Genomic DNA, 21,735 nt, shown 5'->3' on the forward strand with positions numbered 1-21,735 from the left:
CATAAGGGGAGCCATTGATATTGAAGAGAAAAATAAAGTTCATTCAGTTATGTTTGTTTTTTAATAATTTTAATTTTAATTTTTAAGTTTAAAGTTTAAAGCATATTGTAATTATCTTTTCAATGAAAGTTATCTTATTATTCACCAAAAAAGACTGTTTTAAAATGAAAATACCGTTGAACCGAAAAGTCTTCTTAATACACACATTTTGGTTGATTTTGACCCACAGCTAAAAAAGGTTGCCGACCCCTGGTTTATATTAAGACGCACCTTATGACAAAATTACTGATTTTTTTGTTTTTGGTGAATAATTTGTGTCATCAAACAGAATTAATATTTTATTAAACTATTATTGAAACTAATTCAACAGAGTTGAGTTTGTATTTGGTACAAAAAACAATATATGATAACAGTGCTTATATAAGTAATTCAGATAGCATAAATTATAAGTACAACAGAGTGGATGGACTATTTTGGAATGATTTTAACATTAAAAATATTCCAAAATATGATTCCTGGGGCAAAGTATAGATTTTTACTATGAAAAAGAATTGAAAATGGAAATCTAAATCATCTAAGAGTTTCTGAAAGGATCAGAGGTACAGTTCGATCAATTTCACCTATCTAAGGAATTGGGTCATGTCATTTGGGTATTTGCAAATGCAAAATAAACAGTGATTTATAAAGATAGAGTCGGGCAGATTAATTTTAAAATAAACATTTATATAACTAATAATTGGAGTTTAGTGAGTAGGTCATTTTGGTAGAAATATTATGAGCAGCTTTATGGTAATGACAGTAAATTCTTGGCAGGTCTTAAGGTAAAATAGTATTTTTTATTTTTGGTATTGGTAGCGAGTTCCATTTTGGCAGTAATCCTAAAGCATATATAACACAGATGACTCCTGGGAACTTAAATGGCAATGAAGCCTCATGATCCAGTGCAAAAAAACTTATCAGGTCAATCTTTTACTATCATATAATAGTTATTTATAAGAGGTTATCACACATTGAAAGATTTATATTTAGATGAATCAAAATAAAGTCATAATTATTTATCTAATAAGTTAGTTTTATGAAAAGTTTCAATATGTGATAACCCCTTATAAATAACTATTATATAATAGTAAAAGATTGAGCTTGACATAACAAGGAGTTAGAAGCTAAATAATTGATAAAACTTCTGGTCTCCTCTAATCTCTGCAAGTTCCTGAATTACAACCAATATTTGCAGATCTGTCACTGAGGTCGTCTGGAGTTCTGTTCCTGACAACTAAAAATCTCATGTATAGTGAGTCACCATCTCAAAAACCATCAGAGTCCAACTTAATGCCAGGTAAAGGGATAATTGAAAGTATTTCTATGCCTACAGAACAATATTTTGGTCACAAACTTGATACTCAATGGTTGGTGTATCAAAATAAATATCTCTTGAAGAGAAAAGCAGGAATTCAGAATAAACATTGCATGCAAACTTGGAAGCAACAACAAAAACTTAATATATTCTTTATTTTATCTTCTTTAACACCAAAAACATAGCTTTTTACTTATATTTGATGTGGGTAATTAAAAACAAAAAAATTAAAATGAATTCCATGATTCTGTTATATACCAATACATATATAATACATTGAATAAATAACTAACGCTTACATCCACAAAACCTTTTACGGTGTGATTTTCAAATAAAAAGTTCCCACTAACGTTTTCGAACTGTCCTAAGGTTCTTCTTCAGTTGATTTTGAAAACGTTAGTGGGAACTTTTTATTTGAAAATCGCACCGTAAAAGGTTTGTGGATGTAAATTCTGTATATCACGATGTTGAGATAAAGTTTTATAACTAATGCTTATAATTAATATATTTACATAAAATTTCCCCTCTTATATTTATTTTTTTTTATAATTGTAACTTATAAAAAACTAGTTATAACATAAATAACAAGTATAAAATTATAATTGTAAAACAAGTATTATCTAACTAATCATTTAAAAACTTGTTCAGCTTTACAACTGTGCTGGTCATTCACTTAGTATTTGCATTTCTTTTTTTTACATTTCAAGTTATTACTATTATTAAATAAGGACTTTTCTTTTATTAAGTATTTTTATTCAATCAGATTAATGTTAACGAATAGTGTAACAAACTATTTATGGAAACTAATTTTTTTATAATTATTAAATATGTTGTGTCCTCCATTGAGAATTCGTATTATCTTAATAAATTCAATGTTTTTCCATCAAATCTGGAGCAGTGTGATTAGTCAATGTCATGTATCAGATTAACCTTGAAAAGTGCTTCTAATCAATGTAGTTCTGTGACAGTGTTAAATTAATTTTTTTACATTTTCTTTTTTAAGATATAAATCATGTTTTGACACACATGAATTACAATTTATTTCTGTTATCTCCTTTAATCTGAATTAATTTTTTTGTAGAGTATATATTGGTTAAATGCATAATTTTTATGTTAATACATTGTACATTTGTTATTAATTTTAATTTATTAATTCAGGAACCACACATTGAGAGAACAATAACACTTTTATTGAAATAATTATTAATTTAAATAATAAAATATTTGAATATAAACAATATTTCATAAAAACAGATATAAATAAAAATAATATTTCATTTTAAAATAGAATGTAATTGTAAAAATAATAATATAATTATATATTTTAACATATAAACAGATTTTTAGAAGTTAATCATTTACTCATTCCGAAATGAAATAATTTCCTCAGAAAATGTGGACCTTCCCAATAGCCTCTATAGATAGAAAAAGAAACAAAATTAGTATCAAATTAAAATGAGTAACAGTCAATAAAATCTTACTTTAAGAAAAATTTCCAATATAATTCAGGCATTAAATCTTTCTTTAAGTGAAACATGCTTCTTCTTTCTTTACCCTGATCAAAAGGGAATGTTTCTAAAGGCTGAAGATCGTAATCAAATTCTGCCAAAACGCATCGATTAAGGCTGGTTAATAAGGGACATGATGAGTAACCATCATACTGAAAGAAAATAAAGCTTTTATTTTTAAAATTTCATCAAAAATTTTTTAGTATACAATTTTAAAAGTTAAAAATTAAATGGAGCCATATTTAAAACTCAAAATCTAATTTTGGAGCCTCTATCCGAGATCTAAAAGCAGTTTTGAGGCCCAATTTGTTTAGAAGCATTATACATGTACAAAACCAAAATATTAGTAATGGCCAATGAGATCAGGTCTCTAAGAAGGTGAGGCCACAGCTATACCCATACATTAAGTGGTCCTGTTGAAATTATTCCTTATATGTTATATACATTGTACGATTTGAAATATTTTTAAAACTTGTTTCAAAATTGAAAATAAAGTTTGCTTATAAATTATAAAATTTGTAATTTTTTAATTTAATTTCAAATTCTTTGTATATTACAGCAGTTTAAGTACTGTACTTCTAATGATTCAGTAACTTTATTTTGTTACAATAATGTCTATATTTATAAACTAAATCATAGTGCCTTATTAATTAAACATTTACCTATATTTCTAGGAACAAAATTTATATTAAACTTCACATATCATTTAAATTTCATCAATTCTGAAATTATACTGCTTTTAAATTAATTTGTAATAGAAATATATTAAAATTTATGACTGTGTAAAATTTCAAAACAAAAACTTTAAATAGAAAACGTGGAATGTGATAAAGTCAATAATATATTAGACAGCCAGATGGCCAAACACTTAAAGGAGGCAACCTTATTGCTTTGGGGGACCTGAGATCAAATCCAGAGGGGTTTGAAAACTCTGGATTTGATCTCAAGACCCTCAATTTCAGGGATTTCATAAGAAATTCCTGAATTTTTCAGGGAATGGTTCATCTGGTTATACAGGGAATGTCCCATTGCAGACCTGGCCAAACCAATAATGGGCTTGCTAAAAGTGCTTGGGTAGAAAAAGTTAAAAATAATGTTAATATTCAAAGTTAACATTTTTTAACTTTTTAAATGGGTTATATTTTATTAATAGCATGCTTTTGATTTATTTAATCAAATTAATCAATATATCTTTAACAATGGGTTAAGCTTAAAGAAGATTAACATTTTTGACCTGAAGACGGTCTGTTAGAGAACCTTTCTACTTTTAGCTAGAGAACCATACTTCAAGATGGCCTGTTAAAAATGTTATCATTCTTTAAAACTTTATCTAATGTTAAAGATGCATTGCTTAATTCAGTTGAGTACCTACAGTGGTTAATTCATCTATAATCAGAACTATTTAGGATCATTTGGTATACGAATTAAAAAGTAATACAAAAGATTCAAAGTTAGCTTGAGTAATATATTATTTAAGCTGACTATATGTGTATCATTAATTATTATATAAAAATGAAACATGTAAAGATTACTTGATTTTAAACTGTTTTGTATTTAGAATAGTTCTACACAGAATCTAAAATTGAGGAAAAACAATTTTAGATTAATTGCTTGGTCTTGGGAATAAGAATATAAGTATTTTCAAAAATATCAAAATTTTTTAGCTGAAAGTAATACTGTCAGTGGCATAGCGTAGTGGGGGCGGCAGGGGCGGCCCGCCCCGAGCAGCACTTTTATGGGGCGGCAAAATTTCACAATAAATAATAATAATATCTTGTAAAAATTTTTGTAATAAATGTGATTATTATATTGCAAAATATACATACATGACTTTTTTATTTGTAACCTGTACAATACACAATAATGATGATTGTTCTTGCCGAAAAGTTCTTTAGAATTACTGCATATTTTAGTCTTTTAAATTGAGATACCTAAATAAGGGGGCGGCGAAATTTTCCTCCACCCCGAGTGGCTGATTCCCACGCTACGCCACTGAATACTGTATTTATTAAAATAAACATTTAATAAAATAATTATCTTTAAATAATTTTCTGTCAATTCAAATCATAATCATATTTAAAATTACTTCAAAATCATTCATTTTAACTAAAAATATATAAAATTAAGGCTAACACAATGGCTAATTTCAAAATCGAATATCTCACTTTTCTTGGTAAAGATTTTCCTTCCATCACAGCAATCATATTATTTTTCAATATCCCAACCTGAGCAGCTAGAAATAGATCAAACCTTCAATGTACTTACGAAAAAATTTAAACAAAATATATATGTAAATCCATTCAAATAGTTTATTATTGAAAAATTTAATATAAAAATAACGCTGTTTTATTTTAAACTTTATATCATTAATTATAAATTTAATCAACTTTGAATGTAATAAAATGTTTTAATCTCATATATTTACATTGAAACTGAATACCTAATTTAATAATATATAGAAACCAAAATTTGAGTAGACATAATTTAATATATGTCGTGTATTCATTTAAAAGAAAGTAAAAATATATTTTACTGTGAAGAAAATCTAATTCTTTGTTAAAATTTAGTTTATATACATGAATTGCTTCATATTTGTTATAAAATATTCCCTTTATTGTTTCATAAAAGAATCTGTTATTCTATAAATATGTTTCAAAAATAAAATTTAGTAGTTTTTTTAAAAGAAAGAACATGTCTGATAGAAAATGTATATCATTATAAACTAAAAACTATCTGGGATAAATATTTTTTCCATTTTGATATTTTTCATTGGATGAATGTATGGTTTATATCAGGCCTGGCCAACCCAAATTGTTACGTGGGCCACTTTGATCTCGCGTAACATTATGATGGGCCACAATTTAGGCAAACATGCTTTTAAAACAGTAAAACAAATACAAAATGAGCAAGATTTTATTGTTATCCCAAGAGTTCGTACTCGCACTTGCGCATTATAACAATGACACGGGCAAATTTTCATTTATTTAATTTTTTGGTATACACATAACGGCAAACAAAAGTTTTAATAAATATATAATATCGCTTAGCGGGCCACACTATTTAACATGACGGGCCACATGCGGCCTGCGGGCTGGCCAGGTCTGGTTTATATGGTACATGTGTTCATTAATTATTCTTGATATTTTCATATCATTTAAAATTAAAATATTAAAAGATTTGTTAATTTATACTTATAATCTATATCAGTGGTGCCTAAACATTTTGATTGGCAGACCAAATTATGTATATACAAAACACAGATCTATTTTTATATTTAAGTTTTCTGTCAAATACGTTGTAACATATGCTGTGGCCAGATTTGGGCACCAATGATCTAGATAATTATATGAATTTACTTTATTGTTAAATTAATTATTTAACTTATCTGAAATAATCTAGTTTTAGTGAAAATTAGATTCTGAATGATGATTACAATTATCTTTCTTCATGTTTTGTCTATATTACTCAGTTAACTGTAAATATTAACTATCATAATTCAAAGCTTAGTCTACATAATATTTGAATTTAAGGAAGCAAGCATTACACCTTTAACACCAGATAAGGTTGGAGAAATGGTCTCTTTTCAACCCAGTAAACAGATTACCTATGTTATCAGATATAAACAGACATTAGCATTCCTCCAATTTAACCCATTGTTAAAGATGCATTGCTCACTTCATTATTAAATTAAATCCAGTGGTTACTACAAATTGAATCTCTGTACAATCTTTCCATTCTTTTTAATCTAAAAGTTTTTATACAGTAAGACCCCGCTTAATGTGGAGGATGCATTCCTAGACAACAAAGCACTAAACGAGGTCATTTTAATATTGAGTAAATAGGGATAAGGGAACACACGATCAAAAATAAACAGACTTATCTTTAAGTTATATTATTATACAAATTAATATAAAAATATGTTAAATAACACATAAACATATGCACACCGAGATGTAAAGTTCATTTTTTGTGACGAAGAACTCCTGACTTTTCTAAAATTCTTGTTTTTTTTTTTTTACAATAAAGTCATGTGAAGTTTCATTTGTTGCTTTTTTCTTTCCTTAAGCAAATGTCGGTAGCAGAAGATCGCATCCAAAATGCCTCGTTTTGCTTTTGCACTCCTTTCAAAATCTGGATCATTTGCTACAATTTGATCAACAATTTTGGTTATTGTTACCAAACTTTTACTATGGAAATCTGTAGAGAAATTCTTTGGATTCTTTGTTTTCAGAATCTCTATTTTCCAATTCTACATGAATTTGCCAGTTCTTGAAGGCTCTCATCAGAAACCTGTTGTAACTCCTCAATATCCTGCTCATCTATATCTCCTAGTCCTGCTGTGTTGATTAGGTTGTCAACCTAACGATACAGCGATAGACTCTTCTCGTTGAGAATTCTTAGATACCTTCAGCCATAACTTCTTCCACACTTTGTTCATGCATTTATCAGCTAATTCTTGCCAAGCGAAGCCGATATTGCCTATAGTATCCATGATGTTATATTTTTTCTAAAATTGCACCAAACAAACATAGATTTAAAAAAAGTGCACCTTTTTGCCACCGTTTTCTGATTGGTTTGTGTTTGTAAGTAATCGTATTATATACAAATCAATGAAATGCCACGATAATTTAAATCAGCGTAAATTTTGAGGTTTTCTTAAAGCTTCGAGCAGACTGCTTTATATTGAATCAGCGTTAAGCAAGGAGGTGTTAAGCAAAGTCTTACTGTATCTATAAAAATAAACAAACTCTTATTGTACATACATACTTAACTAAATAAATTATTCCTAGCATTTTCCATACCTTAAGTGTGAAGAATTTAATTACATTGTTTGTTGTCAACATCACATCTATATACAATTGTCATTTTTTAAAAAGTTTTCTCACTTACCAACTGCAGCAGCAGTTTTTGAAGTAGGAACATTAGTACAGTCACCCAGACCAAATATATTTGAATATTTATTATGTTGTAATGTATATTTGTTAACATCTAAAAATCCTGTTGAATCAACTAATTTACTATTTCGCAAAGACTCGTGTGGACTCATTGGTGGTACAATATGAATCATTTCATACTGAAAAATCAAAATTAAAATAAAAAATTATATTATAAATAAAAATGAACTGAAATATAAAAGATCTCTTTGATAACAATATAAATAAAAACAAACAAAAGTAACAGTAAAAAAAAAATTAAATCAATAACATTACATCTTCTACAGATAATTTTGAATAAAAATATATAATCATAAACTGTCATCAATGTTCTGTACTGTGATAAGTTAATGCATATAATAATAAATGATAACATGGTATCATTTCTTCATTTCTTAACCGTCATCTCCATCCAGGAGGTTGACAACCATCAATTTCCACCAATTTCTATCTTAAGCTTTCTTGCTGAAGTCTTCATAAGATAGTGTGTTTTTGATCCAATTAATTCTTTGTCTTCCTTGACTCTTTTCCATTACCATTCCCTTTAAAAGTATAATTTTCTACAAGCTGTTATGTCTTAGAATATGAGCTAAATAGTTAAATTTTATCGTCATCAAGCCTCACTTTTTACAATATTGTCCCTAGAACATCTTTATTATTTTGTAACAGAATATAGTTTGATCTTCATGCCAAATATAAGATAAGAGGAAGTAAAAAGATAAGTATTTTTGGTATTATGCAACCAAAAATACTGTGAAAACTGACAAAAATTTATTTTTTACTTTTTAGTACATTTTCTAAATAAAAAGCATTACTTTAAAATGTGTTTTTATATATTTTTTATTAAAGTTTTATTTGCCTGATGATGATGAATAAGTTCGTTAAAAGCACTAGTGAAAATTAAAAACTGTTAATGCCACACTCGCTCAGTGTATCTATACTTCCTCTTACATTATTATTTTTGTGTTATTACTGAGTAACTACTATATCATTTCACAAATTATCCATGCTATGATTTCTGTAGTGAACAACATGCATAATTTAATGTTGCTGCTATTTTTCTAATTATGAAAAAATAACTTTAAAATAAAGTGTTATATTTTGTTTAGTGCTCGCATAAGTACTTTGGATTATAAACATATTTTTAAAAAAACTAGTATTCAATCAGCTTATTCATATTATTGTTAATCTTATTGTCATAAATTCATTTATTAACAACATTATAACAATTTCTAATAACAAAAGAATTATTAAATTTAAAACAGCTGAAGAAGCAACAATTTCAAAATGAGAGATGCAAACTGCAATTTATATCTCTAGTATATTAAATATAATTTATATTAAATTAAATATGCATACATGTAAAGAATCTTGAATGATAAAGAAACGATTCGAGTGAGAATGATAGAGATTTGATATATTTCAGGATAATTGAGAAAAATAATTAGAAATTTAAAAAGTCCGATAACATCTTGTTTTATATGGGAGTTTCATGTTACAAAATATACACAAAAAACCTAAGTCATTCCAGTAATAATGTTTTAACAAAATATGAACGTTTTCAACCTCCTGAGGTCTGCATCAAGTTTAAAAATACAAGGCACCAAATAAAATTAAATTCTGCATAAATGTGTGTTCCTGGATAACTGCTTAACATTTATGCAAGCATTTACATTTAACAGAAATATGTTGAAATGTGTTTAGAACATTTTAATTACATTTTTCCTATGTATATTGAATTTCATAATAGTGTGTTGCATTAATAGTCAGAATTCCCTATGTAACCTAACCATTCAGCACCCACAAAAATATGAATTTGTATGTATTTATTATACATAAAACAAGATACTGTATAACTGATTCTAAATGACTAGCATTTAAATTTATAATGTATTTTAGGACATTATGTTAAACATCTAAAATAATAATAATAGCCCAAATATGGAATTAAATTAAATGACATTGTTAATATTATAATGTATGATTATCAAATATTAAAATATTCTATAATAAAATAAAGAATGCAGTTACTGATTTTCATTCATTTCTTTTAGCTAAATATAAACCAAATAAACAAAAAGTGGTAAATTTTTTAATTGATTACTGTTTTTTTTATATTACAAATAATCTCAGGACAATAAAATATTAATACTGTATACTGTAGTACACACTATTATAATGATTGTTAATTTGAAGTTCTGAAAAATACAGCTGTTTTTGAAATTAATACACACAGTAATAATTTTATTTAACTGTATATTAAATAATATCTTAGTGGTATAAAAAATTTCAAAAAGAATAGTTCATTCATTTTATTAAAGGAGCGTTTGTGGACAAATAAGCTATAGAAGATAGAAGAAATGAGCTATTCTTATTGAGATATTTTTAATGAAAATCTTCTGTAATTGACACAATTTTGCATTTAAAATCACTTAAAAACAATTCTGAGCTCAAATTATTCATTGACAATAATATAATTATACAAAACATTTAAATTCAGTTAAATAAAGTTATTCTCATCTCGAAACATATTTCGTATATATATTTTATTCATAATTTATTACTTTATTTTTTAATTAACAAATTTAATACTTTTTAAAAATTTTTCCTCTGAGAACATTAGTTTGAATTGAATTTATGTTTGAAGAGTTTCCTTAATAAATATATATATATATATATAATAAATTAACAAAATAAATTTTACAAGCAAATTTGTTTAAAATATATAATACCTTCATTGTTGTAGTTTCTTTGGGACTTTCTTTACTATTCAACTTTTCAAAAACTGCTTCTTTGCTCTGAGGTTTAATTTCAATTAAATTATGGTGAAAATGCACATTGATATTTCTATCCTTTGCTATTTCTTCCAAAATTGCACAGTATTTAGGTGCACTGAACATCTTATCTAAAGCTGTACAGAAATGGAGATTTGCTCTCTCTCTTTTGCCCATCTAAATTTTAATATATAATATAATATAAACAAAATTTTTAATACAATATATTATCAACATAATATAAATTGAAATATATTATAATTAATTTATTAGTGATTTTAGATTGAAAAATATAATAGTCAAAAATAAATATTAAAACAACTCAAATTAATTTTGTAATAATATGCAAAAATTAAAACTAATTTAATAAAATAGACAAAAATTAAATTAAAAAAAATAAAATATATTTTATAAAATTGTAAGCAATGAGAGTTTATAAGAAGAAAATTATCTTTTAGTTATGAACTTGTAATCAAATTATTATTATAAAATAAACAGAAAATGGCTAACTTTTTCCTTGAGGAATGGAAGAAAAAGTAATTGATTAAGTGATGTTAGAATTAAATAATTAATTTAATGTAGATAATTCATAGAGAGGCATTAAATTATTAATACTTCCACACTAAATTTTTCAATATTCTGATATTAAGGATCTTTTTAACTGCATATATTTTTGAAAAAACAAAGTAAAAATACATGATAAAGTAAACCTGTTCTGCCCTGTACTAGCCTTCATTTTGTGTCCTTTTATGTTTGAAGATTGCTCATTAACTAGATTGAAAACATTTGTTTTTTCAAATTGTTACTCTCTGTTAAAGATGTTTTGAAACAAACAAAACATCTTTAACAGAGGGTAACAATTTTGAAAAAACAAATGTTTTCAATCTAGTTAATGAGCAATCTTCAAACATAAAAGGACACAAAATGAAGGCTAGTACAGGGCAGAACAGAGTAAACAATAAAGGGAGGAGGAGATGGACCATATCAGCAGCAGATGGTATGAAAGATTAAGGAGAATTGTCAGTCAGAGGAGGTAGTGATGGCCTCATTTCACCAGAGTCTGGGTCATTTACTTATCCCTCATTATCATTCATCTTCTTTTTGTTAAAACCTAAAAATGGCCCATTAGTTATGTCAAAAAGTTTGTTTCCTTAAACTGATATTCACTCTTAAAAGATGTATTGTTTGATTTTTTAATTTGATTGCAGTGACTAGTTTGACCTTCTAAAAGATGGAGTTAGTAAATTATATTAAATGTTTGAATTGCCTTAATTTATTGTTTTTAATAGATTTCAGCTCTATTGACAACATTAAATGAAAGCAAATGTTATTTCTGAATATAGATTCTTTTACATAGACATCTTAATCCACTAGAATTATTTCATGATATATTTGAATATATTAAGTCAAAGTTTTGAAGTTATTATGTTACTTATTAAATTTCCTAATACTGAATTGACAATATTGTTTATACAGGTGATATTACCTTTCTGAAATTAGAATCTGTAAGATATAAAATTTTCTGAGGTGCCCCAGCACATTTGATAGGATTTGGAGGTTGAGTAAATATTGCATTTCCTGAATGAAATGCTTTAACTGCTTTAGGAGTTTTGGTAACGGTGTTGTAGGAATAATTTGAACAAATGCCTGGACTTTGAAATGCTTCTGGTAAACCTTTTATCTGAAAGGAAACATAAATAAAGAATTAAAAGTATAATTTACATATATCATATTATAAATACTACAATTAATTTCATTTATTTATTATTATAATGTAAATTTAAGTAAATTGAGGTAGTATGTATAGCATAGTTTGTTAGATAATAAACAATACAATAAGTAGTTATTTATGAAAAATCTCCTTATAGTTTGAAACATTTTCATCATTCTAAATTTTGGCTTATCCAACATTTTGTTGGAACAGCAGATGGACAATGATGAAACAGCAATGTTTCATCAATGTTGGAACAGCAGATAGATTGTAAATAGCTACAAACAATCAAACATTTTCATATTATGTAATTAATAACTCAGAATAATCATTAAATCCTTTATCATTTTAAAAAATTCAATACCGAAGTCTAACAGCCTACAAGATAGTTTGGTTTACACTAATCGATCTAACCAAAATGTAGATGAATTATGAAAATTTTGTTAAAAACTGAAAAATTCAGCTAACATAATTAAAAATTTTACTACTGAGACCAAACTGCATATAATATGACATGAAATTTTTAAAAGACATGACTAATACTGAAAGTATTTGGTGTCTGTGCTATTATAATCTATGCTGTTACAAGACAAAGTATTGTACACTTGTATAAAAACAATCACAGAATCAATATAACCTTTAGATACGTTTAAAATAAACACTCATTAATTAGTAGAAAGTTTAAATTAAATAGATATTTATGCAACAGCCTATCCATCAAATGTTGAACAGGTGTATAAAATCTTTAAATTTATTATTCATCATGAAAATAATGATCTGAAGTTTATTTTTAGCTTATCAGCAAATTAAAAAATATATTACATAATTTAATAATCATTTTTAACAACTTATAAATAAATTAAAATCAAAAGGAAAACCAAACAATTAACACAAATGAAGAAAATTTCTCATATTCTCAATTATTATGAAACATTATGTACAGTACAAGCTAGTAAGAGTAAATGAGAAATGAATTGATTAAAATTATTAAGAAAATTACATATATACATGATATTTGATCATCATATTTATTGCTTTCTAAATTCTACAAATTATTTCATTTGTCTGTAGCATACTTACTTTTTTAAAATTTGGTATTATCCCCATGGAAATAATTAGAAAATCATATTCTACCTATAATAAAAATATTATGACTCAAAACATACGCATAATAAATGTTCAATATAATATTTATAATAATTTTTAAAATAATAAATTTAATTCATGGAAATAAAGCATTTAATATCACATTACAATAAAAAAAAACTGATCTAAACCTTGATCATGACAGTTTTAAATTTATGTTTTTTGTAATAATCTTTAACATTCTATAAAAAGAAATAAAAACAGAAAAATGCAGTCATAACAAGGTGGCCAAACCCCTTCAGCTTAGTTGGCAGCATCTAATATACAGTATGTTTTCACTTTCATCATTTAAACTTAGACTACTGGCTACTGTTGTTTTTTACACCTAGATTGTAGCTAATAGGCATATGCTGGCTGGTAAAGAAAAATTACATCAGAATTTTTTAAGCTTGCCCCTATTATAACAGTGGAATAGTGAGGGGGGCAAGGGGGTGTACCATGCCCCAGGTGCCACTCACAGAGGGATGCCCAAATTGTCTCCAAGACAAACTATATGTGTGTCTGGAGAAGGGAGGGGGCGCCAATAAAGTGTCATGTCCCAGGCACCAGTTATGTTCACTACGCCACTGTATTATAATCCTCTAATGATTCATTCATGGTTAAAGGACTGGCAAAATGTAAAAAAAAAAAAACAGAATCAATTCAAAAATAAAAAGAAAATTTAATCTAAAGTTTCTAATTTTTATGTTTTTTAACTGTTATTTTTTCTCATATTATTTTAAGAATTTTAATCTTTTGCATAATCTTCCAATTCATATATGAGTTCATAATTGAAATTAATTTAGAATTATTTGAAGAAAACTATATAAATACTTTTAATTTCAATAAATTATGTAAACTTTTTGGTTTAATTTAACAAAATTTTAGATTATTATTTAAAAGATATTTAAGAATATATTAAATTTGTTAACATTCTAATAATAAAAATTTTACAAAAAAATTAATAATAAAAAATTTTTTAATTACTTTTGATTATTTCTTTGTATTTCAGCAAATTCTGAAATAAAAATAACAACAAACAAAAATAGGAGAAGTAAATCAATTTATAATTTCCATACCTGATGTTTTTCTGTAAATATTGTGTTTTTGTCAGGCTCAAATTTTACAGCCAAGTCTTTTATCCATTTAACATTTTTTGGAATTACAGAACTCATATCTTTTCTAGACTTTTCTACATTTTTCAAACCACCACCTACTAAGGTCCAATATGGTTGATAATAATGTACCTAGGAAACAAAACAATATGGTTGATGATAATGTACCTAGAAAACAAAATAACAATAATAATAAGCTTATATTCCCAATTATTATTTCAAGGAAATTCAAAATGGTATTTTACTATACAGTAAGACTCCACTTAACACGGAGGATACGGACAAAGTGCTAAATGAAAGTGTTAAACAAAGTCATTTTAACAGAGTAAATAGGGAAAGGGTAACACGTGACCAAAAATAAACACATTTTACCTTAATTTTAAGTTATTTTTATATTAATTTGCATAATAATACATGTTAAATAACAAACACAGAAATGTAAAGTTCATTTTTTGTGATGAAAATCCTGGCTTTACTGAAATTCTTGTTTTTTGCAATAAGTCGTGTAGTTTCATTTGTCGTTTTTTTCCTTCCTTAAGCAAATGTCAGTAGCAGAAGATCGCATCCGAAACACCACGTTTTGCTTTTGTACTTCTTTCAAAATCTGGATCATTCACTACAGTTTGATCAATGATTTTGGTTATCATTATCAAACTTTTACTATGGAAATCTGTAGAGAAATTCTTTCGATTCTTCGTTTTCAAATCTCTATGTTTCAGTTCTACATGAATTCCTTGTTCTGCCAGTTGTTAAAGGTCATCGTTGCTAAGGCTCTCACCAGTAATTGTAGTAACTCCTCAATATCCTGCTCGTCTATATCTCCAAGTCCTGCTAAATTGATTAGTGAAAAGACATTGAGAAGATAAATTGATTAGGTTGACAATTTGGTCAACCTAACAATACAGCAATAGACTCTTGTCGTTGAGAATTCTTGGATACCTTTAGCCGTAACTTCTTCCACACTTCATTCATGCACATATCAGTTAATTCTTGCTAAGCAAAGTCGATATTGCCTGTGGAATCGATGATGTTATATTTTTTTCAAAATTGCACAAAACAAACATAGATTTAAGGGAAGTACAGCACTACGATGATTTTCTACCTTTTGCTGATTGGTTCGTGTTCAAGAATAATCATGTTATAAATGAATCACTCAAATTTTATGATAATTTGAATCAGTGTATATTTTGAGTTTTTTTTTTAGGCATTGAGCAGACTGCTTATATCGAATTGAGGCAGCATTAAGCAGGGTCTTACTGTATTTATTAATTTTTACAATACATTACTATGTATTGTATATGACTACTTATTATAACCAGTTTGTGATTTGTCTAAGATGATAACTGTGAAAAAATAAAAGTACAATTAGAAAAATTTCTGATTCCATTGATTCTAACCCCCTTAATACAATAAGTTTAAACAGTTTAAAAATATATAACTTAAAGACTTTTTTAATTATAATTATCACTATAAATTAATAAATAATTATCCAGAATTGTTTGTCTGCTACCAACTTCAACAACATAGTGAAATACCAACAATTTAAAGTATTATATTGGGAACAAATAACAAATATTGGGAACAAATAAAATGATTAATTCAAAGCATTGGTTACGACCAATAACAATAACTTATAATGATTCATGTTATCAATTACTTGTTGAGGCTGCTACATGAAAAAAATGCATAAAAAGGTCTACCCATCCAATTATGAAAATCAGTTTGTTATAATGCATTATAACTTGTATGCTTTTCGGACCGGTTAATTTTGATAATACTGGTATTAATTATGATTACAATAAACAGATTCTATATAAGCATGCCGTATATATCACTTAATCCACAAAGATGAATATAATCTTGAATTTAATGTTTATAACATTGTAATTCTTGATACCATTCTCTCTCCTTTACCCTTTTTTTATGGAAAAAACCTTGACAACAGGAAACAACTCCTTAAGTTTTATTTTGCAACCTTTATTGTAAAGGTTAAGACCTCCTAGTATCATGTTTTTCTTTTATTAAAAAGGAAAAAAGGATAAACAATAGTGTCAAGAATTACAATGTTTATAACATATTAAAAATATATCACTTAACTGAATACTAATAAATAACAACATATGTCATTATTACTCTTAGAAATATTTGACAACCTAGCTATTCAACTCTATTGCATCCATAGAAAATACAAATTAATTTTAATCAAAAATTTTTATTTAATAAAAAGTTTTTTAATTTTAAAAATTCTAAAAAATAAATCATAGTTATAAAGATTTTGTTTTATGAATAAATTTTAACACTGTATGAGGTATAATTTTTCAATTTATTTAACTCAAATGAAAGTAATCATCATTCTCAGAAAGATATTAATTTGTAAGACAAATTTGAGAATAGTGTACATAAGCAATATTGTACACTTACATTAGAAAACGTTCACAGGAGATCCATGCATTTATGTCTTATACAAGTTTTCTACTATCATTGCAAGTAATGCAATATTTAAGCACTTTATATTTTGTTGGTTACCTTGACATGCTATTATATAATTCAAAACTTATTTGCAGGAATAGAATGAGCCACTCCAGTATACAAAATAAATGAATACCTTTGACAGTGCATTCTGTAGATAATAATATTCTTGATGTTTTAGTATGCTTAAATTAAAGATAATTTGAAAACCAGGTCAAAAAATGTTTCCAATCCACTAAATTTTACATACTTCTGAAGATTCTGTGTTCATTTATTTGCAAGAAAAAGAATTTTATGGCATTGAGTCTATCATAAATTAAAGTTTAATTTAGGGCAGTTTGCTTAATAACAGTTGCAATTTAATTGGTTTCTGGAAAAACCAGATCTATTGTTGTAATTTTATAAAATTTTTCATATTTTGATTTAAATATACAAAAACACTTCTAGAATGAACATCAAAATAATTATAGTTAAAGGATATCTCCATGAGATTTTGCAAATAACTTGTGATTATATGTAAGTTCTAGATAAGATATTACAACAGTATCCAAGCTACAAAAGTATAACATTAAATAAAATATTTGAAAACAGAAATATTTTTGCCTTTATTACATATAATCTAACTAAATTCAGTAGAAGCTGGCTTGTTAAGAATTACAGAATATGCTACTCTGTTCCTTAAATTATTAAAAGCAAAAGTACTCTTTTTTTTTCCAAGATTCAAAAGTTATGTAATTTATTTTTATAACTGATCTAATATCTTATCTATTATATATATAATTTTCAAAAAAGACAAACTGAAAATTAATTATGTGTAGTTATTTGCTATGATACGAAGCACAAAGTTTTAAGATAAATTTATTCTGTAATTAAAAAAAATAATATTTAAATTTGAAAAAATTAGCTAAATCTTTTAGATTAGAATAAGGAGATTTAGTAACTTAATAGTAATTCTAAAATAATATAATTAAAGGTTATTCTTCACAGACACAAAAGAACAATATAATAATTGTTCTTTTTTAAAAATATTATGCATTTAAAGCTAATTATGACAAAATGAATACTTCAAAATTGAAATAATTCACAATTCCTAAAGTGGAATTTTGAAGCCCATTTTAAAAACTTAAAAATTAAAATATTTTCATGAAAAATTAGTTTTATATTTCGCTACATGGAAAACAATGATTTGAAAAAGTAATTGATACAACAGATATAACTATCAATAAATGTTTCATTAATTGAAGTTTAAATTTGCAAAAAAAAAGTTTGAAATCATTTTTCACAGATCTTAATTTTAAATATTGGTAGTAAACATTTCAAGGAGCCCATATTTATTAGCCATCTGGATGACTAAGGCAGTTAAGACATCAGCCTACAAGTCTGGGAGACCCAGGATTAAATCTAAGCAGTTGAAAAATTCCAGGAATCTTTGGGATAGTCTGTCTCCAATATATCATGTCTTGTCCCTCATCACCTCCCAACATATTCTGGGCCTGGTAAAACACATAATGGATATCAAAAAAGCTCTCTTACAGTTGGAGATAATGCTCCTTTGTGACCTGGGTGCAATTTTGTTATAAGGTCCTTTACGTAAATAATTTTTTATATTAAAAAGACAACAAAATCCTTAAATAACAAGTTTTTTCTTTATAATATAAACTTCTTAAATGCTCACTAAATTTTTAGATGCATATTATCTTTTTGCTATGTAATTTTTGATGCCCTAGGTCAGGCGTAGCCAACAGTTTTTGCCCCCAGGCCGAATTTGAAAGAAAACTTTTTTCACGGGCCGAACAAAATATTAAAATTAAAAAATGTTAAATACAAAAATGATTCATTTAAGTAAATAAATGTTTAAATATATTAGTATTATATTTCTGTCAAAGCACACGAATTTCTAAGTTAAATTGAATATTACCTGTATATCTTGGATTACTGTCTAACATACATTATTTTATGATAAATATTAATATTTTAAATTTATCTTTTTTTTTTTTTTTATTCTGGCACTTGTCACACAGATGAGTACAAAAGTTGTAAATCTCTACTTTGAAATTTAAAAAAAAAAAGAAGTATCACGAATCCATTCGACCAATTATTGGAAGTTAAGTAGTTAATATTGAAAGATTAATCGCGGGCCGAATAAATTCGTTAAGTGGGTCAGATCCAGTCCGCGGGCCGTACGTTGGCCATGCCTGCTCTAGGTCCCTATTGGGTAATTGCCACTGTCCACTTAGTGCCCACAGGACAGACAGAGTCCAAAATAAAAAAAAAGAAACCAATATTCAAAAACACATTATATATCTATTTATAGATAAAATTATAGTTAGAGCACTAATTACATTTGATGGTTCAATAATAGCAACTTTGTCTTTTCCTAACTTAGATCCAAATTTTGCAGCAATTGATATTCCACCTGTTCCTCCACCAATTATCAATAAATGATAACTAAATTTTTCATTTTGAATAACAGAAGTTGAAAAACAATGCTGGAATATTTTAGGCACTTTTAAAAATTCTTTCTTCATAAATGGCTTCATCTCTGAAAAAGATTATAAATAAATATGTAAAATGAAATGAATAAAAAATAAAAGAAATAGAATATGTTAAATTTCATATATTGTTTATTCATTTAATATTTTTTTATTAGTTTGTTCCCAGTATAAAGGGTGAAAAACCTTATACTAAAATAAATAAAATAGATGATATAATATGGAAAACATTCTTCAAACTGAAGATCAAAGAAACAATTATTTTTGTTTTCATAAATTTTCTTTTTCTATAAATAATGGAAGTTACATCTAACAACATATGTGGCAGCTGTACTTCTTCCTATATAATGTAATTATTGGAATTATTAACGATCCATTTCTTCTCTTTCATTAAGTATTAAAAATTCATAATTCAAAATTCATATTTTATAAATTTACACTTTGATTCCATTAGACTAAGATACATTTAATGATGGTGTTTGTTTTAGATTTACATTGATAAAAATTTTATATTGATGTAATTACAAATAGTATTTGTACTCTTAATTAAGCAAATCATTATTATTACTACAAAGTAAAAAAATAGCATCATAATAGTTAATTTAAACAAATTTAATTGGTCTTATGGGAAATTTATATTATATATTAGAAAGTTGTTCTAATTGTATCAATTAAATTTGTTTGGTTTTATTATCTATTATTTGTAATAGAACTATTATAAAAATATATATAGTTATGTTACAGACAAGCTTTTTTTAGAAAACTAATATTTTATTTGTAACAAATTTTACTAAAAATTAACATTCTTAAAGAAAAATCTTACCAAAATCAAATAGTAATAGTTTTCGTCTTCTTCATAACGTTAAACTGGATTTGGGAAATAGATATTTTCTCCCGTCCAAACTATTGCAATTAATTTCAATAACATTAACTTTCAGCCTAACTGAATTCTTATCACTCTCAAACTCAGTTCCAGGAAATAGTTTTATTGACCATAATTCAATATTACTTTAATTCAAAAATTAATTTCTCTTTTATCACAAAAATTCTTTCATATTAACTTTTTAAAACCAAAATATTTTGATAGAATAATAAAAATATTAAACTAAATTTGAATGATTGAACAGTTCTAGAATTTTGAGATAGTAACGACTTATTCAAAACTGTAACTACATAATTCTAATATAAAAATTTTGAAAATATCTTTTTCAAACACCTGTGTTGAAGTAATTGTTTCTAATAATCATAGAAAATTTGGAAAATAAATAAATTTTATGCTTAACAGCAAATGCTTGGTCTTGTATAAATATGAACTAAATTTTATTAAAAGTTAATTAACATACAATGTAAAGTTAATCAAGCAACAAAAACTTATAGCAAATTAAATATAAATAAAAGTAAACTAATTGCAGCTAAGTGTAGTATTTAAAAATATACTCAGCCATACAATTTATATATAAAATCATCTAACAAAGTTTTAAGCATTTAAAATGTTAATGAAACTTTAGTAAAGTCAACTTTGGCCATTTATTTTATATGTTTAGGGCCATATACACAGCATTTATTAGCTTACGCTCTTCAACACTAAATAACTTAAAATTTAGAAATGACAGAGAATTTAGTTACTTACTTTTGAGTAAATCTCAAAAAGAAACGTCTCCCTTCCAATGCATTTGGTTGACCTTAAGAGTTAAAATAAAGTCACGATTATATCAAAAGTATTAATTTAATGCATAAACTCGATAATTAAAAACATCACGACTTTCGCAATAAATCTAAAATAAACATTAAACACGTGCAACATGCTCTTACCAAAACTTGTATATTTCACCTCCAACAGGTGGTTACTGTCACTGTTTGTTTCTAACAAATACGCAATCACTGACGTCATCGAGTAAACAATCTTTCATTATATTTGATTAAATTTATAATGTAAATAGTTAAAAATATATATAAAGAAATGCGTATTATTCCTTTATAGTAATAATAATATTTGTGTTAAACCCGTTGAGACAATATCGGATTATCCACTAAGCACGTGATTAGGGCATGAACGAAAATGAGAAATCTTATTGTTTTAATAAGAAACGTGAGAATCGAATATGTTAATAATTTAAATATCTCATTTTAATTAATAATGGCGCATTGATTATGTGAAAGTAAAAACTTTAGGCTACGTCTGATCACGTGTTATCTTTCAATGAGTATCCGTTAATGCCTTTGTTAACATTACTGCTGTGAGCTAGTCGGTGG

At 26.1% G+C, this 21,735-nt stretch overlaps 1 protein-coding gene across 5 annotated transcripts; it reads right to left on the minus strand.

Moving 5' to 3' along the window:
* Positions 1-2,522: 2,522 nt before the first annotated feature.
* Positions 2,523-21,373, minus strand: Sqor (Sulfide quinone oxidoreductase). 5 transcript variants are annotated; one of them, XM_067283496.1, is made up of 11 exons: positions 21,295-21,373; positions 21,113-21,164; positions 19,333-19,532; positions 14,486-14,653; positions 13,362-13,415; positions 12,057-12,251; positions 10,529-10,747; positions 7,753-7,936; positions 5,028-5,095; positions 2,836-3,014; positions 2,523-2,769 (listed from the first exon to the last, which is right to left on the minus strand). In XM_067283496.1, the coding sequence occupies exons 3-11, from the start codon at positions 19,528-19,530 to the stop codon at positions 2,709-2,711; spliced, it is 1,326 nt and encodes a 441-aa protein (XP_067139597.1). In that variant the 5' UTR covers positions 19,531-19,532; positions 21,113-21,164; positions 21,295-21,373; the 3' UTR covers positions 2,523-2,708. The 5 variants fall into 5 exon arrangements, with proteins under 5 accessions (XP_067139597.1, XP_067139598.1, XP_067139601.1 ...); XM_067283497.1 differs by having other exon boundaries at positions 21,109-21,164; positions 21,295-21,372; XM_067283500.1 differs by having other exon boundaries at positions 21,314-21,331.
* Positions 21,374-21,735: the final 362 nt, after the last annotated feature.

Source organism: Centruroides vittatus, unplaced genomic scaffold, assembly GCF_030686945.1.
Source record: "Centruroides vittatus isolate TY-2023 unplaced genomic scaffold, ASM3068694v2 contig_988, whole genome shotgun sequence".
Classification (NCBI taxonomy): domain Eukaryota; kingdom Metazoa; phylum Arthropoda; class Arachnida; order Scorpiones; family Buthidae; genus Centruroides; species Centruroides vittatus.